Here is a 27,974-nt window from a genome sequence, read left to right as displayed (position 1 = left end):
GGCCTCCTCAAGGGAAGATCGTTACTTCCCGACGTAAGCGCCCTTTTTTAACATGGTTTTGTCCACATGTCACCACCTCATCATTCTTCTCCATCACCTCATCCTTCATCTTCATCACCACATCCTTAATCTCCATCGTCTTACTGTTCTAAAACCTCTCGATACACAACGTTTCTGCTAAACACCTTATCGCTGTGCTCAATCAGTCCTATCAATTATATATAATCTTGGATTATATATCTTCTTAGTATTAAATGTATTCTGTTTTTAGTTGATATCAAATGTATTCATAGAAAAAAACAGAGAAATATAAGTGTTATGTATAAGTGAATATATAAATTGTGTAAATAAATATAAACAACAATAGCTGATTGCACTAACAGTGTTATTTCTCAGTTTATATAAAAAAGCGAGACTTGTTTATTTTCAAGCTCATTAATTATAACTTATGGAATGGTTATTCACCCATTAAAATTGATGTCTCAGAGTATAAACAACCTATTGATTGGGATTAGGATATTAGATTATAATTTCCTCTTTCAGTTGCTTAATAGTAGATCATATAATATTTTTCTTCACCAATCAACTGTGGGTAAGGTTAATTAATGTGGGGTCTGTGGTTATCATTTAGTTGAATGTGGATAAAATTTAAGTTCTGAGATCCTTTCTCTGAAATCAGGTATTTCAGAGGATTTTTATTCCCCTCTGGAAAAATCTTTCCAAATATGTGTGCAGTGTCCCAAAATCTCAAGTGATTACACGATTGTGTAAAAATGTTTAGCCAATGGTCTCTTCTGAGGTTTTATCTATAAAAGTGTGGATGTATAGTAACATTTTGAGGTCTAAGGCCTCTGTCTTTTCTGCATTAATGTTTAAGTTTGATATTTCACTATATACACATATCTCTTGAAGTTATATGTGATAGTAATTTGTGATTTAGCAATGGTTAGAATAATATTGGCCTTGTATTAAAGAAGACAGAGGACAGCCCTGCCTAGTATCGTTATTTATCTGAAAGGTGTATGAGAAAATGCTGTTAGCTAGGACCAAAGCTATAGCATTGTGATATAAGGCTGCCATGCCTCAACCGAATGCTTCCCCAATTTTCATGCTGGAGAAAGTTTGCTGCTTAAAGGGCCATGCAACCCTATCAAGGCCTTTTCTGCATCTCAGGCCAGGACCATAGCTGGAAATTTCTGTTATTTGGCTGATAAGATCAATGATCCAATACCTGGTATGAAGCTCACCCGGTCTGGGTGGACCAGTGAGGCTATCACTGAGCTCAGGCTTGTGGCTAATATTTGATCAAACATTTTTAAATCAATGTAGAGAAGGGAGGTCACTCCACAACTGCCACAAATGCTTAAATCTCTTCCTGGCTTTAGGATCACCACTATTATGGCTCTGGTGGTTACTCCAATAAATTTAGCACACTGCAATATGGAATTAAATAGGTCTTATAGAATGAGAATATGGGCTTCAGCAAAAGTTTTGTAGTGAAGGGCTGTAAATTTGTTGTAACCTGGTTCCACAGATTTTCTAAGCTTTTTTTAGGCTGCACTTCTTTTCTCCATCAATATACAGTATCTTTGTTGAGCTGTGGTGTTTGAGGTGGTGATAGACATAGGAGATTGCATGAATACAAGCATTCCTGTGTTTTGGATTTTATTTGCTGGGGATTGCAGGGCCAAGTTACAAATAGAGGTATAGTAATCATAAGAGTGAACGGCTATCTTTTTAATATCATACAAGTTGATTGACCCTTGCAATATTTTATTGCCATAATTCTGGTGCTGGTTCGATATGCTCTTAGTTTCTGGGATAGGAGTGTGTCTGCTTTGTCTACCTTTTCACGTTGCTACTGCTGGAAACACTGATGTGTCTCAGCAGATTTCATAGATAAGAGCTGATTGAGCTGGCCCTTGACAACAATTAGTCTGATATACATGAAGCTTTTTGGGAAGCACTGGTGTTTTGCTATCATGCTGACAATTTGTTGTTCCAATTCTGCTATTCGCTGTTTTTCAGTTGTTTTCCTTGCAGTAGCATTGCTCATAAGAGCCCCATGTATGCTCTTGTTTGACAAGTAGCATCTCATCCATACATCATCACAGCCTAGACCCAGCTGGTGCATTTATTGTCTTTGGGATTGGTGTCTCAGTCTCCAGATGTCGTATAGATATACTGTATGTTTTTAAAGAATTGCCTTGAGTAAGGCTGGGTACACACTAGAGGAAATTTCTCCCGATGTGATAACATTAGTGATTTTATCAACAACAGAAAGTCCTGATCAGCATGTCGATTCATACGTACACACTATACACCTTTCATAACCATCAGGTGAAAGATCATGGCTCTGTAAACTCTATAGAGATCTGCCTACACTGCTAGTGGTGAGTGCATACACACTTCAGAATTTGCCCGACATCGTTCAATCGTTTATATTGATTTTTAGTCAGTTTATAAAATCAAATGAAACAATACAATGTACTTTGGTAGATAAAACATGATCATGGGAGTGTACACACTAATGCAATATCGGACCTAAGGATCGTTTATCGTGTAATTGGCACGATAATTATGTGAAAAACCTGTAGTGTGCACCTAGATGAGGATACTGCAATATCTGAGAGACTCTTGGTCTAAAAAAATAATCCCTGTTTAGAACAAGCATTCTTCTGTTTTACATGATAAATTTGGCCACAGGCCACACACTGTCGTATAATGAATGATTTCCCCATCTCCAAATTCATCATCATCATCATCAACATTTATTTATATAGCGCTTTACAAATTCATCCACTTCAAAAGGACTCTTTTGATCTCAACTTTACCTGCCTTTTCTCTATTTTCAACCAATTACTCTTATCTTATCTCAGATCACAGTTTTTAATATGCATCATAATCTTACTTAATTGTCTCCTCTTATCCAAGATAGATAATCTTGCATGCACAAACAAACATGCAATACCTCTCTGACCATTTAAAAACCCTAATCTATCCTATCCCTTTCCTCTCCTGTCCTAGATCAAGTTGTACTTTCCACTCTCTGCTGCTCCTGGAGTTAAAAGTTGCAACCCTGTGTTATGAAACGGGGTCCCACTGGACTGAGAACATTTTATTCATCACGCGTTTCTCACAGTTTAATGTACTTTTTAAATCCTTTGTCCAGTATATACACCAGAGCATCGGTGTATTATGTGTATTTTTATTTCATGTTATTTAGTACATTTTGTCCTTGCTATGACTTGCAATATTGTATGTATTAGAAATATAAATAATATTGCTATATTGTGTGAAAATAACACAACCGCAGAAGTCATTTTGCTTATGTTAGCTAAAGTAATTACCACTTATCTCAAATGTCCATTGTTATGAGGTGTAACTTAGATCTGGTTTGTAATCAGAACAATGTCTGAGTGACTGTTAGCATTGCTAGGTGGTAGCCCAAGTTAATTAGCTAGGTCAACAGGTAATCTGAGAGGTAATTAGGTTAGAACTTCTCAATGATATGTATTACACAGGCTGAAATAGCATTGAGAAATCGTATATATATATATATAAAAATCATTGGTCTGTTTGTCTGTACAGTTATGCATTCGGACACAGCTGCACCAATTGGGATGAGACCAACGCATGGTGGTCTAGTTGGATCCTGGCCAAATTTTCAGGGCAATTACAGAAAAATAGCCCCCCAGCACACTGCTGTAACCAGCAGAGGAGTTGCGATTTCTATTTGTACATAAAAATACAGAAGTCTCAGTCGCATCTCAGTCGCACTTATGGAAAGCCACCCTCGCCATACATATATGTGTTTTAAATTGAGAGATAACTTACCTAGAGGTACCCCAAATTCCTCCAAATGGTAGTATAGTAAAAGAACTACCCATCAGCTACTGATGCCAACATGCCTCTCAAACAAACAATACAGAAGTGGAAGTAGCTCAATCAATTTATAGGTTCATAGCAGGTGCTTGAAAGGGTAGGGTTATCCTAAAAGGAAGAAATACAGAAAGATATCCCCAACACACTGCAATAACAAGAAAGGAGTTGCTATTTCTATTTGTACATAAAAATGCAGAAATCTCAGGTTTTAGAGAGTTAGGATCCTAGTCGGACCTCCGGTTGGTGTACGCTGGGCAGATCTTTGACTCAAGAAGCTGGTTCTGAGCCTGCATTCAGACACCAATGCACCAGTTGCTATGGAACCAATGTGAGGTGGTCCAGTTGGATCCTGGCCAGGTTTTATGGGGGTTAGGGCCCCGGTTGGACCTCCATTTAGTGTACACTGGACAGAACTTTGATCCGGGAGTATGTTCTCAGCCTTCCATTGGATGGATTCGGATGACATTTAATATAAAATCAAAAATGAAACTGGACAGCCACCTCATGAGTGTGTTGGAAGAGCTGCTACGCTGCTAATAATTTTTAAAAGGGTGACAGTTACATCCAACTCATAGATAACTTAATAACTTGAAGATTTAAATACTTGAGCTAGTGTATTAATATGTAGTACAATACTCATTGAAAGACAATTGAGCGCAATTATTTTACTATTGTACTAGATTTTAAAGGGATAGGATATTTCCCTTCGATAATAGCTGCTCTTGTTTTAGCGGAGTTGAGCGCTACCTGCATTTATTATTTAGTGTATTAATATGTATCCATATAAATGTTATTGTATCAAAATGTAACACAGACTCAGAATGTGTCAAATGTCTTAATGTTTCATGCAAGCGTGAAAGTGTCATTCCCTGATGTAATATTGTAATCCTTTGTTTAGTGTATCGAGACAAATAGCTAATTCAGTCAAACCATTCCATTGTATAATCAAGGTAACAGAGACAATGGCCTAGATTTACTAAGCTGCGGGTTTAAAAAAGTGGGGATGTTGCCTATAGCAACCAATCAGATTCTAGCTGTCATTTTGTAGAAGGTACTTAATAAATGAAAGCTAGAATCTGATTGGTTGCTATAGGCAACATCCCCACTTTTTCAAACCTGCAGCTTAGTAAATCTAGCCCAATAGGTCTATTGGGTAAATAATTTAAGTATCCATTATTAAACCCTTGCTAAAAGGGGTGGATGAGACATTTAACCCTAGTCCCTGTACAAACAGCCAAGCATTGCAATGCTGCCGTAGAAAATCCTACTAGCACAGGGTCTGTGTGAGCCAGTAGGCCAGGGTGGGGGCTACAGGACTGTCTACCTAAACGGTAGTGACAATACTGTGGAAGGATATGATTCTGAAAGCTACTGAGATTATTACTTTGGAGTGCTGAGTGCAAGAGGCTGCTGGAGGGTACATGCTACCATTTACCTTGTACCTTGTGAACATCTTATGGTTTTGTGCTGTCGTAATAAAGCCGTATTTTGGGTAAACTCTGGGATACCCGAGTGAGTTGAATCCCACGGAGGGTAACCACTGTCCCAGTTAAGGGTGGTTTCCTCACACCTCGGCACACCAAAAAGGTTCTACCTGCTTCTTCTTCTATTTGTTTGAGTACCACATAGATCAGTGTTGTTCACTTTTTATACTCCCCTTCGATACAAAATCAGTAGGTTTCAGTATCATTTTTTATGATGATGATATCCCACTTGGCACCTCCTCTCATGCTCCTGCTTTTATCACTAAAACCAGCGACATCACCGGAAACTTAATCTGTCCCACACCAAACCCTCTTGTGTTCCTTTCTCCCAAGCTGCATAGCTAGAAATGTCTAAGCTCTTTACAAAAATTGTGATGGGCATCCCTGCAATGTCTGCTTTCCCCCCAGTTAATATCCAATAGAACAGTGTGTTAATTACATTAACAACAATCTGACACATTAGTCTGAGTTTTAGACACATTGGGCCTGATTCATCAAGGCACGTATTCTAAGCACAACCCGCGTTCAGTATTAAAGGCACATATTTTGTGTAAATCTGGGTCGGCTTTGCGCCAACCCAGATTTAGCAAGGCACGGATCTCAAAATGTGTGTGCTTTTGAAATCGGGGGCAGGCTGTGCTTTACTACACCAGTTGCAGCAGGATGTGTCCAATACATAAGTGGATTATAAATTCATAAAAGAATGCCAAGAAAAATAAAAAATCTTGCATTATTGTTAAACTGATGAAGAGAAGTGTTGAAAACACTTATCTTCAAGGATGCTTAGTAGATAAATAACCTGGTATTTTTTTAAGTTTAATTTCATTCATTTTCTTACTGAGACAGAATTAGGGAAGAGTTATGGAAATTTCCATGATACACTTACTATGGACAATATTAAATAAACCAATCAAAAAGAGGTATTTCTTACCAATCAACTCTTGATCCCTCTCAAACATCACACTGGGGACCAGTTTCAATCTTGACATATCAGCAAGATGATTTTATACACATTTCTGTGAGCAAAATATATACATACCAATATGTCAAGGTTAAGTGACATGTATGAACATGTGTTTGTTCAGGCTTCATGTATATGAGACCAAACCCTTTTAAGAATCTACAAATTACAATTTTGAAACCAATGCTATAACAGGGCAGCATAACATGTGAGTACTAGCCTTCACTTTATCAAAGGGGAAGCTCACTTTTTTAAACCTCATAAAAACTGTATTCAGAAACCATTACGAGGTCACCATGTTGTGTGCTTCATTCTCATTGACATAGTTTTTAATCCTATAGAGGTGTGTGAATCATTTGTTAAACTGATTGTTTTTTGTATTGGTTTTTAATTCTCAGACCAGTAAGCCCACTTCTGGATCAGAACACCCCTGATTTCTCTACATTCTGCTCAATTGGTGAATGGCTAGAAGCTATTAAGATGGAACGGTATAAAGAAAACTTCAGTTCAGCTGGATACAATTCCCTTGAAGCTGTTGCCAGGATGACTATTAAGTAAGTTACGAATGAATGCTATTATTGTGTGGTATACCTGTGTGTGTGTGTATATATATATATATATATATATATATATATAAATATACATATATGTATATACACACATATACTGAAATGGTCTCTCTCTCTGCAGTGATGTCATGAGCTTAGGGATTTCATTGGTTGGCCATCAGAAGAAGATCATGAGCAGTATTCAAACTATGAGAGCACAAGTGATACACCTTCATGGAACAGGAATACAGGTGTGATAGACAGCCCTCCCTCATGAGGGAGGTAGGACTGAGACAACAGCACTGGCCTTTACTTTACACAAACTGCTGCTAGAATCTGCTCAGTTAACTGAGTTCTCTATACTATGGCTTTTTGCAGTAGATAAAAACCAACTAGATCCTCAAGCACCTACAGACTTGAACTCCTAAGTGCCACCAGACATTTCCTAAGAGAGAAATTGGATCAAACGCACGTGGCAAGGACAACAGCAGTGATAACAAAGTACTACCTGAAAAAAAAGAACAAAACAGAGCTCTCTAACCTCCTTTTTGCCCAATGGACTTTTTCAAATGTAATGTACATAAATAATTTTAAAAGAAAAAAATATATTTGTTGGACAAAAATCACAAGATTGTTGGTAAATACGGCAAACTATTTTCCTTAAGCTGTGTTTTATTATATAATCTTATTTTTTAATGTGTTATTCCCCTTAGACTTTTTTGAGGGGGGAGGAGGTTGATATATTTAATTGCACACATATTAGGAGACTAATATTAGCATGGTTTGAATTATAATTTAAATGCTGTTATTCAGGCATTTTACTTAGATATCTATGTAGACATTGGTAAAATCAACAGCAGGCAAGTGAAACTCTGCAGGTTAATATCTGTTTATTTTTAGATATTTTCTAAGGACTTGCTGAATACAAAGCAATAATGGCACTCTGTGCAGTCATGGCACCTTTGATACAGAAAACACAGTAAAAACATTCTATCATTAAAAAATTGCTAAAATCGAGAGTTATTTAATTCTCTGAAAAAAACAGGGTCTCCAAACTACATGCCAGAAACCAGTACTGTAAAATATAAAGCCTTCCCTATGTGAATGTCAAGTTCAATAAAAGAAGACTCTTGTGGCAAAGTCACTGTCTAAACCTTTCACTGCCTGCAATTAGGTGCAAGGTGACTGAAGAATCAACAGTTTGTTTTTTTTCTTACAACAATAGATTTGAAATAGCCAAATTATATTTTGTACAAGATCTTGTTGAATGCACTCCATGTTTGATTGTACAGTTTTAGCTTTTATATTTAGCATTATATATCAGGGTGAAAAAGGTAGCTTTTTGTTTATCATTGAAGAGTTAAACATCTTACAACACACATGAATAGCTAAACTGTATCACATGGTAATTAGGATAGACTTTTTTTTATAGATAAATATCTGATGAGAGAAGGTTTTTTTTGCCTTTTTTCTGTCTACCAGAAGCAATAATAAATTGTGTCTTTCTAGATATTCCCTTTGTGTATATCTTTAGAGCAAGAGATATATTTGTAAAATATGTTTAGTTGGTGAACAACCCATCATGTAGAATCATGTCCTTCCAAACAGATTTGGGTTGTGTAAAGAAGGATCCCAGGGATTGATCAGTAATCGGTCTCCTTTGATTTTGTGGGCGTCCACAGAAATTGTAAATGTTTCAGTGTAAAGTGTGTAAATTTTATTTATACTGTCTTGTTTTGTATACACATTTCTCTGTAGTGAGCTCTGAATACATTGAAAATGCACTATATTTTTCTATTTTACTTGCAGAGGTTCACAAAACAGGTATTTCAATGCTACATAATGTATTTTACCATATAGGACCAAAGATGGCTGCAGAAAACACAAATGGATATTCTCTTCTGCTTACTTTACTTTCCAGTCAATTTAATTCTCTGTACATTGTTATTTTATGACCTTTTATTTATTTGTTAGAACAATTTTCATTTCTAAGATGTTTCCTTAAAAATAGTAAAATACATTTACTGAATTTCCATTTCATAGACACTTCCATTTGTAATCTTTGTAATAGACTGTAAATATATTTTTCGAACTATAATGCAGTCTGCTGGAGGATTATTTGTGTTTCTTTTTTTATGGGACCACCCAGGTACATCCTTTTATCAGGAAATCAAGTGTGATAGTACGAAGTAGTTCTGCCCTGCAGGGTCAGTATTTCAAGACAAGCATGCTGCGATGGTGCCCAAAAGTCATTTTATAGAATCGTGATAGATTCAACAAACAGAAAAGGTATTTTTTATACCAGTACTACAAAGTGCCTTCAATAAATAACATTACAATGGGCATGAAAGCACATAATGAAAGATTCAGCACACTGTAGAAAAGGACTGACAAGTAGAAAATGTGGACCACACACATTTTTATGAAACTCTTTGACTACAACCAGTTGCAAAAATGTTACAAATCTCTAAATGTGTTTCTAAAAGATATAGAAATAGATAACTGACATGCAAGATTATTTGTTTTAAAGAGCTACTATTAATATTTTCAAGAACTTATTATAAACTACAGGTATTTGAGATAAATGTGCTATTTGCGCCGTTTATAGATTAAAAACAAAGCAAGGAGCAATTTGGTGACAGGTCATATTGGATTCATATATATTTTGGTTTTAGTTTCCCTTTATGTATGCGTATAGGCAATTCATTATGTCATTTATAGAAAGTGTCCTACACAGCAATGTCTTACACTGTCGTAAGTGTCTTATGTGGTTTATTTACAAAATAAACAATATATGTTAATGTGAAATTAATTCTGGGAATTATCATATACATGCCCACCTTTGTGTAAATAGTTTACCTTATGAATACACAAAGATTGACCAACAAACTGTTTCATTCTCATCGTAGTCCAGCAGTGTAGGGTAGGAGTTTCTACTTAGCATGTAAAGAACTATAAATAGCCTCACTGAAACTTTATCCTATATTAAGGAGCCTTAATAAAAGTGATACAGTTTGTAGGTGGGATTAGTTTCAGCAATCGCTCTGTAAAGCATCCACTGTAATGGCTTCCATGCAAATTAAATTTATTAGAAGTACTTCCTGAACAGACGTTACTTATTTGCATCTTTCAAAATTTCCCTATCTCTTTTCATTGTTATGGAAAAGGTTAATTTATTAAAGTAGCCAACGCATAAATGGCCACATCAAGCAGCTTCTTTATTACCTCCTACCACTTTTAGATATCAGTGCTTATCAGAAATGTATATATCTTTATGACAGTTTATGACAGAGCCTTTAGTCCACAGAATATTGGAAGTAAGCACTGGCGCATACTCATCACTTTTTGTGTATCTTAATAAACAAGCAGTGGCTCGCTAATGATGGCAAAACCAATGCTTCTAAAAATACATATTAGAAATTAATCAGAGATAATTCTGTACAAATTCTTAGTAAAAAAATCAATGCTGATTCTTGTTTACATATGTCCCAAAGGATGGCTTGCAGCACCCATGCCAACAGTCATATACAGATGTAGCACATTCATTTCAGATTAATGGTTTGACAAAGTGATTGTCACTCAGCATGGTAAAGGTGCCGATCAGCTTTAGCCCATACTGTCTTGACAATGGAATACAATGGTGTGAGCAAGGCTAGTGAGGCATCCTTTGCAGCTCATGGGGAGCTGGATTGCACTTTATGTTCAGAAGCAATGAGTTTAAACTGTGCACATACATCTACTGTGTAAATTCTCCACTGGATGGGCCATAATTACTATTGTAAATACGTGCTCATGGCCAGATCAAACATAAACAACAGAGAGTTGAGGGCCATAAAAAGTCATGAAAGGCTCTAATCACCCAACGGACCACCAGTTGTGCAGTCCTGACATAAAATATTTTCAGAAGATGGTTGAAAAAGATGCACCATTGCCTACATGAAGGTGACATTATATAATAGCTATGGACAACTGAAGAATTTACTAAAAAAGTGGTAACTATGTAAAGAAATGCAAATGCAGTTTTTGGAAAACAATACTTTAAATAAACAATATAAAATGCAATTCATTATAGCCTGAAAGCTTTGTGCAGATGGGATATACGTGATGGTAAAAGGAAGACAAATCAAGTAGATTACTTGCTTACAGACTCATGCTGACAATGAAAGTTAGAATCTCTCACTAAGGACAAATCATTAAATGCTTGTGTTGAAATACAGGGAATCAATAAAACCTCTTTTGAATTAAACTGGAAAAAAGGTCTTCAGAAGCTCTCAAGAACTGTCATGATTCTTTTGGGTTTGCAACATAACAAATTTAACTCAATATTTCCATCAATATGAACCAAAAGAAAAACAATCAAAAATGTAAGGAAAGGTCACCACCTGCTTCTTATAGAAACCCAGCAGCTTTGCATCCACTGCTAATCATTTTCTGTACAAACTGTGTGTTTTGCAACAGACAATTCTGCCTTCTGAATGCATCATAGGCCAGAGCCAGCATTTATACCATGGGGATTTTGGCAGGCAGGTAGACTTACAATATAAATATTGCATAGCCAACATTCTCTTTTGTTATAGTTTGATTGCAATCAGATGTGCTTCATGCAAGACTGTGCAGAAACTTACTAGTAAAATCAGAATACAAAAGCGACAGTTAACGTTCATTCATTTAAATATGTATGAGGACATTTAGTGCTGTCATGGAGATGTGATTGAGGCGTCCGTTTAAATAAATGTGGTGCTTTGAATTTAAGGAACATTGTGGGTTTGTTCAAAATGTCAAGATAGTTCCAAGGATGCTCTAAATAGAAGATTACAGTAATATAGCACTAGTGTAATACTGAAATATCTAACAAAAATTAGCTATGCTAGCTTGGTTTTAGGTATTTGGTATAATATCTGTGGTGAAGCTATACATAGTTCAGAATTAGCCCCTTAATGACCAGTGTTATTTTATACCCTCATAACCAGAACACATTTAAAGTACTTTGTGTGTGCAAGAGAAGTTCACATTGTTTTGTCTAGGACATGTAATGCTTTCTTTTGATATGTATATATATATATATTTTTTTTTTGCACATTATACAATGAAGAAATAGCCAAAAATAAATTTTCTTGTTCTTTCCCTTATTGTTACTTTGACAGAGTTAATTTTTCTTAACCAGGGGAGTCTGTTTCAGGTCTCTTCAAATGTCAGCATAGATCAGGGTTTCCAAAACCCAGTCCTCAGGCTCCCCAACAGTGCAGGTTTTCTGGATCACATGTGACATAATTAGGACCACCTGTGGATCTGTTACAATGTGTCAGTCAGTAATGAATACACCTGTGCTCCAGCAAGGAGATATGGAAAACCTGCACTGTTGGGGAGCCCTGAGGACTGGGTTTGGGAAACCCTGGCATAGATGAAATAAAGCAGCTAAACCAGTGTCCTCTCGCTGAAATCCCTGATTATGTCACAACATCCTTCTATCAATGATGAAGCCTTCACTTCCACTTTCACTGTACGGTTCACCATACTGCACATGGGGGGCCAGGAAACAACAATTATGGTTCTTGACAACACATCAGTTGAACCTTGGCAAAATTTTCCACATTCTGCTTTGTAAAATAATTAGGGATATTGCCCCTTTAGGATTTGTATTTCTAAAACCTTCATATGAAGTTTTAAAGCGTTTAGTTTCTATCACAGTGTTTATTACAGAAACCATTCTATGGTAAGGTAAAACATATGGGTTGAGTACATGCACCTACACAAATACTAGACAATTGCAGAACTTTGTTATGTATTAAAAGACTGTTATGAAAAAAAAGAGGTTTTAATTAATTATATCAACATAAGGTAACAAAAGTGACAAGAAGGAATGTAACTGGTAAAACACTGGCAGGGTAACTGGGCAGTAATAGGACTAAAGGGAACTGTATAATCCAGGAATGTCATTACAGCATCACATGTATCTGATTAGTTAGCCAGTGTCATCAGAACATTCTTTCTCAATATTTTATCAGTTGAACCAAATATCATTATTTATTTTTGTATTGGTTGGTAGTATAGAATACAAAGTTCACAAAAAAAAATGCATTTGTTTGTGAAACTATCCCTTGCCTAGGAAAAACAAATTTCAGGCATGGTGCTTTCTACAGTCCACCTCCTAAACAATTAACGCTTCCACATCAACAATATTCATTGTGATCAGTATTTCTCAAATGAGAGAGTGAAATGAGCAAGTAGGAAAAGAGCTTTTTATTAAGTTAAAATAAAATCTCATGTGATGCTTTCCTAAGTGTGGTACACATAATTATCTCTTATGTATTGTAGGTCGTGATAAAGCATTTGCCTCATCTGCCTAAACCAAATTTCTCACCCCCCACTGGCCACTTCCTCGATCTGTTTTTCTTTACCAAGAACACACATTTTCATAGCTTTCATAGCGTTCCATATTGCAGACAAGAAATATCACACATATTTATCTATTGCTCTGGCTATAAGTTTTTATTTTTGCTATGTGCTAATACTATAACAATGGTATTAGCATAAAGGCAGACTTTATTTTACTGATTTTTCTTACTAAATATGTGGCTTCTTCAAAATGCTGCATTAATTACAAAGGTTCCCAAATAATTGCTGGGGCATAGACTTTATCGGCCTCATTTAGAGTTTGGAGCTGAATGTTGCAAATTTACACTTGGATAAACCACATTGTGATGAATGGGGTGCAAATGCAATTTCATTTCTGCATGCTGGAAAAAAACTTTTCCTGCTTTTGCATGTAGCACACAAATACCTACACTAAAATGGAAAGTTGTGCTAGAATGTGCTCCTCTCCCAACTCTAAAGCTATCTGCACATTTTACATTTGTTCTACAGCTTAACATGGTTTTACCAAGGTGCAGAATTACTAACTCAAAATGAGGCACTGGGTGACCAACAATAACATATTTCTATTTCTCTAAATATAATAATGTATGTGCTTGCTCTTCTTGAAGCCTTTGGTCCACAAGGTGAGGGTTTTGGGATGATAAACATGTAAATTATTCACTTGCTACAGATTAAAAAACATGGAATTGAACATGCAATCCAGGGATTCAACCCTTGAAAATATTATCTCCTTACAAGTGTATAGATATTCACACATGGCCAAAACTTGTACTGACCCATTAATAACATGAATGGCATCTGTGTTTTAACCTTCTTTGGTACTTCTAGGTTTTAATTTTTTTTCCCATTTCAGAAGTTATATCGCCATTTTTTAAAGATTTACTAAACCCAAACATTTTAATTTTAAGATATGAACTATGGGATAAAATACACTGTTCAGTGTTAAGCTGACATTTCAGTGCAACTTTTTTTAATAGTAATGTATTACCAATTCCACTACAAGCAACTTATCCCATATATTAAGGACCGTATTGTAATGGTATCTGATACATGTTTAAATGCTGAAAATGGAGGTATTTGAGTTGCTGTAACATGATTGCCTCTGCCCCATTTATGAATCCACCTATTCACACAATGTAGTTCTACATAACAAGGCTGCCAAGCTGTCACTCAAACTCTACCTGCTCAGTTAGAAAAGCACCTCCCTCTTAACATGACACTTCATTGCAGAGCAGTAAAAGAAAGGATGATCTACATATTTAGCATGTCAGTTATGTATAAACTTTACAAATGCTCTAATTATTTCATGTATATGTTTCCGCTAAGTAATATAGATCGTTTGATATATATTTATTTTAAATCGCTTTACTTGCTCTTTAGCTGTTTAGTAGTTGGTAAATTAACTATTTTTTGGACATTACCCAAGATATCATTTTCTCTCTGGCTCTGATCTAAGCAGCAGTCTGTAGATGGCATGGCACCAACAATAACATAATATATTTTGTCAGGGAGAAACCAGTGGTAACGAGACAGCACAGCTAGATCTTATTTGCAAAAGTTGATGATGCACGGTAACATTTATGTTCTAAGTCTTGACTCATTGCATCCTTCCACTTTGCTGGTGTTACTAATTTTGATAATATTAATGTTGTTACCATGAATATCACCATTATATCTTTCAGTGTAATGTACTCTCCTCAACTCTATTTGTGAGTTGTATCTTGTGACAACCAGAGAGAAACCATGATCTACAAAAAATAATGCCAACTGTGGATTTTTCAGTGAGGCTTTGTAAACGCAATTCAATTCCTGAAGCGATTCAGAATACACATATAAATAGGAGTAATTCTCAAATATAGAAGTGGGCAACTGTATTTTAGCACACGTATTCCGGTGGATCTATAAACTTTCAGCAGTAGCACGATGGTGATGTGGTGAGACGGCTAACATGCTCTGTATAGACAGAGCATGTTGGCTACCTTGTATAGACAAGGTAGCCAGTTCACAAATTCAAAATCCAATGCATATAATGCTGTAGAGTGCAGAATAATGCAAGACCTATATAAAAATCTAAAGTCCCTAGATATGACAAGGTACATAACAAATCCTAATGAATAAGAACATGCTTCTGGTCTGCTCCTGCAGACCTGGTTGGTATCTTGTCAAAGAAGAATAACTGGGAAAAACAGACAAGCAGCCTGCCAACATACCATAATAGATGTCACAGGTAACATTGTTAAACTTGCAGCCTTCAATGTTCTATTTAGGTCCATTCCGGATTTCATTTTCCACATAAAGAGGCTAAGGGCTAGATTTACTAAGCTGCGGGTATAAAAAAGTGGGGATGTTGCCTATGGCAACCAATCAGATTCTAGCTTTCATTTATTTAGTACCTTCTACAAAATGACAGCTAGAATCTGATTGGTTGCTATAGGCAACATCCCCACTTTTTCAAACCCGCAGCTTAGTAAATCTAGCCCTAAGAGTGTGAATTATGAACACCGTGTTTGCAGGAAGATATGCCATGACATAAAGTTAATATGTAGGGGCAGATTCAATTCCCTAAATATCCGTGCAAGAGGTCATTATGGCCAAAACCTGAATGTAACTGCTTAGCCGAGTGGCCTGATTGGCTCATGGATGTGACCTTTAAACTCTTCTGTGTCTATAAACATATACCATTCAATACATTTGGAAATACATGTGTCAGATATGCCATTAACAGTCACCATTATGTCTTCCGATCTCATAACTTGGAAAATGTGTTTGATCTACTCTTTATTTTTCTTAACATTTTGTGTACATGGATAGCTGCATGACAAATACAAACAGTTAATGTAATCAGTATATACATATTAGTTAATAGATATTTTGTCTTTCCCAGCCTCTTACATTAGAGCTTGGTTTTTGGAGGTTCATTGATTCTACTTGTCTAATACAGTGCAGTTACTGATCTTAGTCATATCTTAATCATACATAACATACAATTAAAATAATGTCACAATACAGTTCAGTGGAAAACTCCCATAGGTGTATTCAGAAGGACTTTGAAATGTATACTTGAATTTACTTACAAGCAATTAGTAGTAGCTAGTACTGTATGCTACTTGAACTAACTTCAACTTTACATCATCTTGTCCATCTGATTAAAAAGAAAATGCTTATGCCAATACAAACAAATGTTATTGTGAATTTAGTAATACTGAGTACTACCAAGTGTATGTGGCTACACCATAAGACAGAATCAGCAAGGCTCATTCAAATTTTATTAAAAATTACAATAGTTCTTTAGTTTACACACAATAGGGGTTAAGTTGATATAACATTTATATTTTACCATTTAAATGATGCATTTTGTTACTGCCTGATCCAGTGTCTATAATCATCATCTTTTGCACCTAAAAACGTTTGTGCACTCATAGGTCATCCCCAAACATTGATATCTCTATGCATGCTATATATTTGGAAACATCCTGATCTTCTAAATATTCCAACATTTTCTTATAGAAGAGAGAAAAAATATGGCAGATTATTCACCCACAAATTATAGGCCATTTGCTTTTTATTTTGGTAAAAACCATCCATGCAATGTGGGGTTTGGGAAATAAACTGCAAAATGATTCCCTTGTGTTCTCACTATCCTTCACTACTCTACAAATCTCCTGAAATTCCTGATTGCTGATTGAGAAAGAAAAGCAGCATGACCCATATCTGTTGTTTATGACCCAAATCCATCAATTGTACTACTCTCTATTAGTATTGGACCCATAAACATAAGAAATCCTTTCAAGATACTTTGTTATTGTAGCTAAAATTCCCCTTCAGTTTCAGTTTCATGTCCTTCTGTTCTAATACATCTCTTCCTTTCAAGAAATCTCCCTTCTGTACATTGTTAAAACCCTTGATATATTTGAAAGTTTCTATCATGTCCCCCCATTCCCTTCTCTGCTGCAAACTATACATATTAAGTAATATCTTTTGGACTATTGGGGTAAGTTTTGTGCTGTAGGCCATGCACCATTTTATTTGCACTTCTTTGTAAATTCTCTAGTATAGTTATATCCTTCTGGAGATATGGCCTCCAGAACTAACACAGTATTCTAGATGGACCAATGACATATACAGTGGCATTAATACCTCTTTCTTTCTGCTACTGATTCCGTTTCCTATGTAACCAAACATCTTATCTGAAGCATTGTAGCATTTATGATGTCTTATTATTATACTAGCATTGGAGTGTGCTTATCATTGGACCAATGTTTTTATTTTTAAAAATAATGCTGAAATTAGTTTTCCATAACAATAAATTGTGATGTATACCATTTTCATAGTAAAATGTACTTATTATCCGGGGAATACATTTCTGGTATGCAAATAATACAGTAAGCTTATTATGCAGAAATGCACAATTATGCCTTTGGAAATGCCTAGCAAGCAAGCAAGATGTCAGGTTCATTTCACACAAAATGTTTGCAGACTCAGGAAGTGCATATTATTAGCTACATGAAGTCTACTGGACATAGTTATAACCCCGCACTTTTAAAACACATTTTATCTAATATAGCTTTACAACCCTTCAGAGGAAGCATTGTGCTATGTTGCACCAAATTGTTTATTGTGTCTGCAAACTGCACATTAGCGTTTACTGTTGGATGGCAGCATCCAAGAGGTTGAGTCCCTTGTGTTTGCAGAAACAAAGACATAATTCTACAAATTCCTTGTAGTCTAAGCTGTCTTGGTTTATAAAAAATACATCACAATTCCTCAAAAAAGGTGATTAAGGGATTTTTAATTATAATTCAATAAATGGCTTAAAAGATGTTAACATACAAACATACAATTAATGGCAAAAAACAAACATACAAGTCCATCTAATATTTCCTATTTGTGTGTTTTATATAAAAAAAATAAAAAAAAAGTATTTTAGCTCCACGTCTCAACTATAGCAATATGCTTGTCTCATGCATTAGCAGTTTTTTTTATTATAAGAGTCCCAACTGAACTACTGGCAGACTATTTAATGGATCAATCACTCTTTCTGTACAACATAAAATATTTCTTGTTACTGTTCAGTATTGATCCCCCTAGTATGAAAGTGTGTACCATTGTTCTAGATATCCTCTTATTGTTTTATAATATTGCTATCATAAGCTCTATTATTTTTGATATATTTGAATGTTGCTATCATATGAACTCTGTCCCTTATCTCCTTTGTATTAAATATATTCAGCTCTTGAATTCTTTCCTGATAAATACAATTTTTGTTATTATTTCTATGATTGTATTTGTTGCATAGGAATGTTCCAGCCATTGTTCATTAATAGAGGTTGGTTTATCTGTACATATTCACTTACATATGGATAATTAGATATACTAATAATTTTATAATGTTAGGAAGGTTTCAAATCCCAATTTAAGAAGACAATGTTCTGGAACTCTGTGTACAGTAATTTTTTTTTTCTTATTACATATATTTATAATATGCTCAGCAATTCTTACAGTATACTCTTTACATTTAGCAGCGTAAAAACCAATAGAATTCTGTTCTACTAACCAAGTGGTATTTATATTTTGTCATAACCTATTTTTCCAAAAATTTTGGAGGTTTTGGTGTAAAAATGGCTCTCAAACTTTCATTTTTAAAAGTAGCAACCAGTGTTATTTATTTATACTTTCTACAGTAGTAGACCTGTTACTACACTATATTATAAATAAAACATTGTACTCAAAACTAAAGCATAGGTGTTATCAGTGCTTGTCCTTACTATTGCAATTATGTATGTATCTAACAACATGAAAGCATGAAGTATTAATTTGTATGTTGATAAACCAATACCTCATACTTTTAGTTTTTAATTCATAAGAACTAATGTCTCATATGTTGATTTTATTAGAGGTATACAGATTTGCAACAGTAATGATGCTGGCAATAAGTGTTTTAATGTTGGATCCATATAGAGCATTTATATTGCCATGTAACAGGTACTCTGAAATGAAGGGATTAATAGAGAATGAGTTTATTTTGTTTCTATGTTTATTTAGGGAATTATTTGTTTTACAGTAACGGATTAAATTAGCTTGTGATTCCATTTTGCTTTGAACAGAATCCTCCCCTACTGGGGCCCACTCATCACTTAGTGGAGGGTAGGAGTCTGACAAAGGCCATTGCCCATGGAGAGCAAAGGGATTTGAGGGTCAGCTAGCGTTTTAGAAGTGGATCCATTTAGCCATCCCCCATGGAAAATATCCAGTATATATCTGTCCACTTGCTCCACTGAAGTTCATAGCCACAAAATCAACTTTGTTTCCTATCTATTAATAAAATGAATGTGTTCTGCTGCAACACCCCAAAATCTCCACCTTCAAGGAAAGTATAGCTACAGCTAAAATAAGACAGAATATTATATTGAATTACAAATCACTTGCTGGAACTAGTGTGAGATATTTTTTGTGATATTTTTTAAAATCGGATTTTGGCAATTTTGTTGTGTGGGTTGAAAACCGCAGATGTATGGAAGGACGAACTGATAGAAAGCACCATTTTCAAAGTCCCCAGATTACAAATCGTTGGCCTGAATTTTAGTCATAATAAGAATACAAAGCGTGGCGTGCATCCGCCAGAAAAACTACCAGAAACATAGACTTCATTTTTAGAGGAGTGCTTGATCAAACAGCATACTATTTGAGCTATCCTGCCATTCAGAACATAAGAGTAGGTAAAATTATAATTATCTTAGTGGGCAAAATTACTCATATTAAGGGGCAAAATTAAATTATCTTTATATTAAGGGGCAAAATATTATTAATTCTATTAATGGATAAATATTAATTGGGGCAATATTTATTTTTGAGAGGAACAACACTTATTATTTCATGATGGGGCACCATTTATGTTACACACTTGTGGTACTAGAAGTGCTATGTACTAAGTATAGTCTAGTTTTTGGAATACTTATTTAGTGGCATTGACTATGAGAAATTTAAAATTTAGATCATAAGTTGAAAAAGTGTCAAATCTTGTTAGGTGCGCACAGGAATACTGAGATTGCTTTGTAGGGAAAAATGTTATGGAGTTTATTGCAGAATCAAGAGCAAACAGGAATAACAACAATAAACATTGCAGTAATGCAGGATTGAGTAAATGTCACTATGAAATGCAGGAGTTACACAGTCTTTAGTTGCATCAATATTTTTAGAAGTATTACTGGAGCAGATGTACAGCCTTTAGGGAAGTCTGTATAATGCACAATGTCTCTTGAAGCGATGCTGATGGAAATTAACACATAGTCAGTTAATCACTGCGATGCCCCTCTTTGTGTAATACTGAAATAATTGGCATGGCAAGATAATGCAGAATGGCTCTTGAAGCAAGACTGGTGCAAATTAATAAAGAGTGCAATAATCACTGTGAAGTCCCTCTAGAGAGAAAAGTACATTTACCATAGTCTGTACATGGGGATTCTGAGTTGAGCTATATATGAATGGTTTGTAGATGCAGACCAGTAGAAGACGCCATGAGACAAACAGAAACAGACTTGAATGATGCCACCAGATGTCAGGAGTCCAATCTGAACACAGCCAGAACTCAGCAGATTAGTATGATGCAATCCAGGCATCAAAATACAAATAATGCAGAGATAGGAACCGGTACAAGGTCAGGAACAAACTTGGACAAGATAAATTCGACAAGATACGGGAGTCAAGAAGCATGCACATCCAATGTAATCCGCTCTAACACTAGCCAGACATGAAGGCAGAAGGGTTTTGAAATTGTGCAGCTCACTAATCAGTTATTCATGAAAGGCACACCTTCACTGCAGCTAAGACTTGATTGAAAGCAAGGATGCAAAGAACAGTTCTTCACAAGGTGACACACCTACACAGAAGCTCAGACTAGACAGAAGTCAAGATGCAGGGAACAAACAGCTGAACCCTAAAAGATCTTCAGTAGGAGCTGAACAACAGGCAAAATGTACCATCGTCTGCCACAAATATAGACTGTTGTTACTGTAAATGCGGGCACTGCTCTTTAATAGGGGTACTAATTAAAGTTTCTGATTAAAAAAGAAATGTAAAAAAAGTTGCGACTTTTAAACTAGCAACCAATTTTTTTTTCATTTTAAATAAAACTTATACCATATCAGAAGCTATGCATTATATTTAATATTTTACTTTCAATAAAACCTGCATCTTAACTAATGTTATATATTTGTGATAGGATAGCTTATACTTGACTTCCATTGCATGCCAAAGGAATGTGCTATCTGTATGTTTTAGTTCCTGGAACTAGAAAGTTAGTCTTATCTGTGGTAGATTCAGGAATAAGAGAAAATGCATGGATATGTGGTAGAGAATTGGTGCTAGTATTTTTCCATCTTATTGTCTAATTATTTAATCTTATAAATTAATGCTTTAGCTGAAATTTTGGATAAAATGGTTAATGAGACTAGCTATGCAATCTTTAAATGAAGAGATGAGATTGATGAAAAAAGTGGTGTAGCAAAATAGATTGGCTCTGGATTTTGTCCTAGTAAGTCAGGGTAAAGTGTTTGCTTTAATTGGAGAGGATAACGTAATGTAAGTGAAAATTTCAAAGAAATTAGTAAAGAGCAGGAAGAACTGTATGGACCCCTTGGTGATTGCTTTTCTTGACTAGGAGCCCTTTGTGATTAGATATTTTTGGAAATTATTATTTTTCTGTCTATAGTTGTGTTGCTTATTCTATTGATTATATTTTAGATTAACTTTTGGTAAATCGTAAGCAATGTTATTGTATAAGTTAGACCATTTTGCTTTCAATACTTTATTTTTTTATTTTTTGCAGAATAGAAGTCATATAAAGTTTACAGAGAGTTTTATAAGGAATTTAGAGAAGGATATAGCTTGAGGAGCTATCTGAAATAATTAATTAAGTGAATCAAATAGTCGATTGAATAGAAGTAGAGATAGGAAATCATAAAATCTACAGATACTTGCTTAAGTTTAGTAAATATAATTCTTCCAAAATTAGCAAACATGCATAAATTTTAGAGGCAATTTGTTAAGGTTAGTAACTCTAAATTTATGTAGATAGGAGCTTAAATAATCATAACATGTCACTATATGTTAGGGCTGGCAGAAAATATCATAAACTTGTAGAACAGGCAGGAGAGGTCTTCACCTATAGCAGCCACCTTTCCCGTAGAGTTGTACGTGCTCACAGGTACTCAGATGCCCCCAGGTCTTAACTCAGAGTAGTACAAGTTTATAATATTACTGCAGCACAGGTGAGGGCCTGATGGTAAAAAGTAGCAGAGTCCAGAAACAGGCCGAGGTCAGAGGGGCAACAGCAGGCAGCAGAGTGAAGTCCAGGCAAGGGTCAGGGCCGGCAGGAAGCAACGTATCCAGAAAACAGGCAGAGGTCAGGGTCACAGGCAATCCAATAAAGTTCAGTAAGCAAGCCAAGGGTCATACACAAAGACTCAATCCAAAACAGCAGAGGAGAAGGAGAAAGGTGCAGGTCAGCAACCAGGGACAAAAAGCTATAATCGGGAGTGAGGCTAAGCCCTCACTGTCTTAAATAGTGATGTGGCCCAATGAAAATGCAGAGTGCCCAGAAGTAACTAATCAGCCCAGGTGGCTAATGCAACACCCACCAATCAACAATAGGAGGCTGAGTTATACAGAACTCCGCAAACAAGCCCGGCTGTTTGACAATTGGCAGGACGCTGCGACAGGGAGAAACAAGCGTCCCAGTTGTTGCCTAGGCAACCGGGATGACGATGGTGGAAGTGACGTCCTGGTTGTCATGGTGACGGCCGGGACGCCCGAAGCAGAGAGAAGCAAGCTGCGGTGGCCAGGAGTGGACCCGCAGCCCGTGACACAATAATAGACAATTCGATAGACACACACACTTATATTAGTACAATTACTGCTGTTATGAGTTCAGTTCATTCTATCAATTGATTTGTATGATGGATTAATATATTTTGAATTGCTTGTTATACTCTGCTGTTGCTATGCCTCAGAAGAAATAAAGCTTCATTGAAGATTTAGATTTGCACGCATATAAAGAAAGCATATTTACATGCATTATGTTTAGTCGGATACAAGCTCAAGATGTGTCCAGGTCCAAAACAGCTATTTTGCACCAGGCATACGTCAGGCAAAAAAAGTGCCCCCCATTTTAGCATAGAGAAAGCTTTGAGATATCATAAAGGTGTGGCTTGACAGTGTTAGTAGTAAATGCAAGAAAATGTTACCCAATTTGTACACAATATAATAATTTATTGAAGTGTTGTATACACAAGAGACAATATTGTTCTTGACAGTTGTTAATAAATTAAAAAATGGCATGTTCCAGTTAGAATTTATTTAAATACAACAGCAAAATACAAATAAAATTACATTAAATACAGAGATCTGTTTACCCCTTCAAAAAATAATTGGGAATCTTTCCTGCAGTAGTCACTGGAAAGGTAAACTAAGTAATGCAAATAAATGGCAGTGACCTGATACAGCATAGCCACAATAATAGTGAATTAAATACTATCAGGTGAAGATATCAGTAATAGGTCAGACAATCAGAATGAGCTATATAGTGCTGATAATAGTCATTGCGTAAGGTTGCACCAGACCTACACCACCTGCAAGAGATACACATCTTAAAAGGCACATTTGCTGATGATTCGGAGAAGACAAGTAGAAGAAAGAATTGTGTTTCTAGGGCACTCTTTTGGGTTATACGATGTATGATAAACAAATATTAAATATCTATATCTTTTATTGGTGTACATCAAAAACAGTTATAGCGAAATATTAAACAAAAGGAAATTGTAATGACAGTAGAAGAGATACTTAATACTGTTAAAAAGGTAGAAAAACTATCCTGTCTTGCTGTCCTAGTAATGCTATGTTGTAATAAAGTAGCTAAATCTTAAATTATTTTTCAGAGGGTCTCAAATCTTAATTGGAAAATATTTATAAATTGATATCCAAATGGCAATATTATTAAAGCATTAAAAGTATCCCCAATTAGTAGACCTTGGTGCAAAGTTACAATATAACCGATTTTAGTTTAGCTGGTTAGACAGCCTGATTATGCTGTGATAGTACTGATGCTCAAAAAAGTTTGTTACTTCTATAGTGTGGTTACCTCTCACAGAAGAAAATATATCCACGCCATCTATCCTAAAGTATATATGGACAGTATATCAATCAACTACATTGTTACTTTGCATAGCCAAATTTGGCTGAATGAAAGCGTCCCCTATTAGATCTTAGTTGACAATTACAGGATCATTCATCATTAGGAGACAGGAGTGTATTCTTCCAATTACAATCTCACTTAATGACAAGAGTGTATTTTGGCTTTGAATTTGTGCCTAATATGAGCCATGATTTCTACAGAGCTAGAATAGAAACCTAAATCTAACTGCTTGTAATGCAAAATTGCTAAATTGTAAAATACTGACAGCGAGCCCAGCGAACGCTGATGCGTGTTTCGCTATAGGCTTTTACAAGGCAACCCGATGGCATGCCTTGATTGACTTTATAAAGGGTAGGGCACACATCCAACAGTGACGTCTCTCCCCCGGCAGTACGGTATAATTCACACATCATGTGATCGCTAAGTGTCAAACAGAGCCGCATATAGCCATTAAAGTGTCACCTGTGTGTGAATCTGATTGGATTAACAAAGTAAATAAACAAACACATGAATGAGAGGGAGGAAAGTATCAATCACTATAAGCCATTCATCAGTTTCATAAGTAAACCCAGGTAAGGGATTAAACCCACTTTGGAAGGACAAAATAAAAAAATGATAATAATGGTATCTAAGCAAATAATAAATAAAATGTAATGGCATAGTGTACAAGTTTATTAAAGTGGAATATCTAATTTATTAATGCATTAACAAGATATATAAATCTGACATTAAATCAAAATTAGAATACTAGGATTGAAATCCAGTTGCTAAGCAAATATGTCAAAATAAAATTAAATCTCATAAACAAGGTGAGAGTAATATGAATTAATATAAATTATTAAGGTGAAAATATGAAGTATTTAACGAGTGAAAAAGTGTTAAAATGTGGAATATTCTTTATGGGAAAGGGGGAATAAGAAAATATTATGTTTCAGTGTGTTTAATATTTTTTTTTATTTATTTTATTATTTATTTATTATTTATATGGAACAAAGACAAAAACAACTAATAAAATTACAGATATGAAAATGCAAGTGGTTAAAAGTGCCTAATAAGGAAAGTTATGTCAATAGAATTATGAAGGTGACCATGAAATTGAAAATAGTGATGAAAAAAATTAATGGGTGAAATAAAAAATAATAAGTGAGAAAGTGAAAACAAGTTGGGTTTTAAACTGTATTGGATAAACGAAGTGAAGACTTAGAGATAAAATGGGAGGTGGATGAAGAAATAAAATTAACAATTATAAATAAAATATATAGACCACAAAAAGTGAGAAACATTCCAAAGTGTTTATTATAACATCCTTCTCATGAGTGAATCAGCCACAGATCAAAGAAAAAACAAGTAATTGTTATTGTCATTTAAGCCATGGGGGGTTATGCTTCCCATTAGAAAGATTTATTTAGTCTCACGCCTCAGATGCTCCTTCTGTAAGTCCCCTCCTCTTAGGCCCAGGTTTACATGTTCCATGGCAAATGCAGTTAGATATTTTGGATCACTATTGTGACATCTTAAAAAGTATCTGGCTACCGTGGTGAGTGGTCTGAAGTTTACCCTGTCCCTAGTGGCATTGTGAACATTACCCACATGTTCCAAGATTCTCTTTTTAAAAGGTCTGCTAGTCATAATAAAGATGACAAGGACATGATGAACAGTACACAACATTGGGTGAGTTGCCGTTCAGAAATTGTTTAATCCTCCAAACTTTAGAGAATTTGTCTGAGTATTCTTTAGTCTGCACTACACACTGTCAGGCTTTACAAACTCCACATTTAAATAAAATGGCTGGCCTAGATGATATTTTTCTGAGGTATGAGGAAACTATGAACCAAATGGTCCCTGAGGTTTTTGGAGCGTCTCCATGTAATAGACACCCTTTCCTCAAGAGTCTTATTTAAATTCTCGTCTAGCATCAAGACATGCCCATGTTATTGAAAAATTTGGGTTATTTCTTTCCACTCCGAGCAGAATGTGCCTATCATTCTTGTTCTTGAATTTATTGTCTTGATTTTGATGGGGGAATAAATTAGAGTCTCTCTGTCCTTTGAATTGACAACTTTCTCAGCTCGTCTGATTTATGCTGATGTGTCTCTGTCTATTTGTGGCTCAATTATGTGAACATGCAATTACTGCACTTGGCCTGTGCTGACCCATCCTTGCCTGTCCCCATTCTGCCTCTCTTGACATAAGTAGATGCATGTCATTGATATATACTAAAAACTATATAAGACGAATGCATGCACATACAGCCCACTCAATACTTTCACCTTTACATTCTAGCTGCTCCAATGTGCAATATGATGTAGCACATGCCCCTGTGTATCAAACTCCCATTGTCCCATTAGATTGTAAGCTTGTGAGCAGGGCCCTCTTACCTCTCTGTCTGTATGTATTACCCAGTATCGTTTTATTACTGTTTGTTCCCAATTGTAAAGCGCTACGGAATTTGCTGGCGCTATATAAATAAATGTTCATGATGATAATGGTGTGAACGTGCAATAATGAGATGCGTATTTTATGCAAAAAATAGAGGTAAATCCAACTCTCAATGAGCCCCTATGCTAGCAATAGGCATACACAGCACATTGTAAACCAAGATCTGCCTTAGTTTAACATTTTATCTAGCATCTCCAATACCCATAATTGTACTAATTTTTAGTTAATATTTAATTTTGTTTTTTAAATATCAAATATTGAACGACCAATTGCATTACTTTATTGACTAAAGCTAAAAATGTCATCGACATGCAATTGAGAAAAGAATGTATATTTTATTGTTAAAATAGCCTCTTTTTGTGATTACATAAGAAATCACTGTCAGTGTCTGATGTATTTTATATTTAAGGCCTCCCAACAATGGAGTCCTCAATTTTATGTATTGTCACTTTTTGAAGAAATAACGAATATAAAAGTTAGATGTAGATGAATTTTAGATTTGGAAATGTACTGCATTGTTATATAGTTTGTTACATGTATTATGCATTATGTTAATAATCTTATTGGGGTTTAAAGATGTGCGAGTTCGACAGTGTCACAAAGCATGAAAATGGGGCACTCTGTATACCGCTGGCACAATGGAGATAGAAATAAATGAATATCCTGCACATACATAGGATATCACATACATTGGTTTGTGATATACGGCATAATAAAATGTAGGGAAGTAAGAGAGAATGTTCAATTGGATAAAAGGAGACATGCCATGCCCCTGTGGTGGTGTTTTTGGGGTGTCAGAGCTGGAACGAAGACATTTTTAAACCATGGACTATATTGCTTAGTAACCAGCAGAAACAAGAGAAGATTTTGTGAAAACCGAAGACAGAAAATGAAAGATTGCTGTCCTCATTTTATCAACTTCCATTCTTTACATATTAAGGTAATACTTTACTGGAGTACTGTTTGCAAAATAAGACTGAAAGGTTAGAGCTTGAGGGAATATTGTAATAGGTTACAGTATGTGAGGAGGTTAGCTTCTTGGGATTATTGCCATTGCACTTCAAGGGTATGTCCATCTTTCTCAACATTTGTTC

At 35.4% G+C, this 27,974-nt stretch overlaps 1 protein-coding gene across 4 annotated transcripts in view; it reads left to right on the top strand.

Annotated features, from left to right (window-relative positions):
* Positions 1-8,018, top strand: part of EPHA7 (EPH receptor A7) — a 136,500-nt gene extending 128,482 nt beyond the window's left edge. For all 4 annotated transcript variants that reach the window (XM_075202792.1, XM_075202790.1, XM_075202791.1 and 1 more), the window contains 2 exons: positions 6,729-6,884; positions 7,021-8,018. In XM_075202792.1, coding sequence (XP_075058893.1) covers positions 6,729-6,884; positions 7,021-7,135 — 271 coding nt within the window. In that variant the 3' untranslated portion in view covers positions 7,136-8,018. The remainder of the gene's footprint in view (positions 1-6,728; positions 6,885-7,020) is intronic.
* The last annotated feature ends 19,956 nt before the right edge of the window (positions 8,019-27,974 follow it).

This window comes from Mixophyes fleayi, chromosome 3, assembly GCF_038048845.1.
Source record: "Mixophyes fleayi isolate aMixFle1 chromosome 3, aMixFle1.hap1, whole genome shotgun sequence".
NCBI classification, from domain to species: Eukaryota; Metazoa; Chordata; class Amphibia; order Anura; family Limnodynastidae; genus Mixophyes; species Mixophyes fleayi.
The sequence above is the reverse complement of the archived record's forward strand: the minus strand, read 5'-3'. Positions and strand labels throughout refer to the sequence as shown.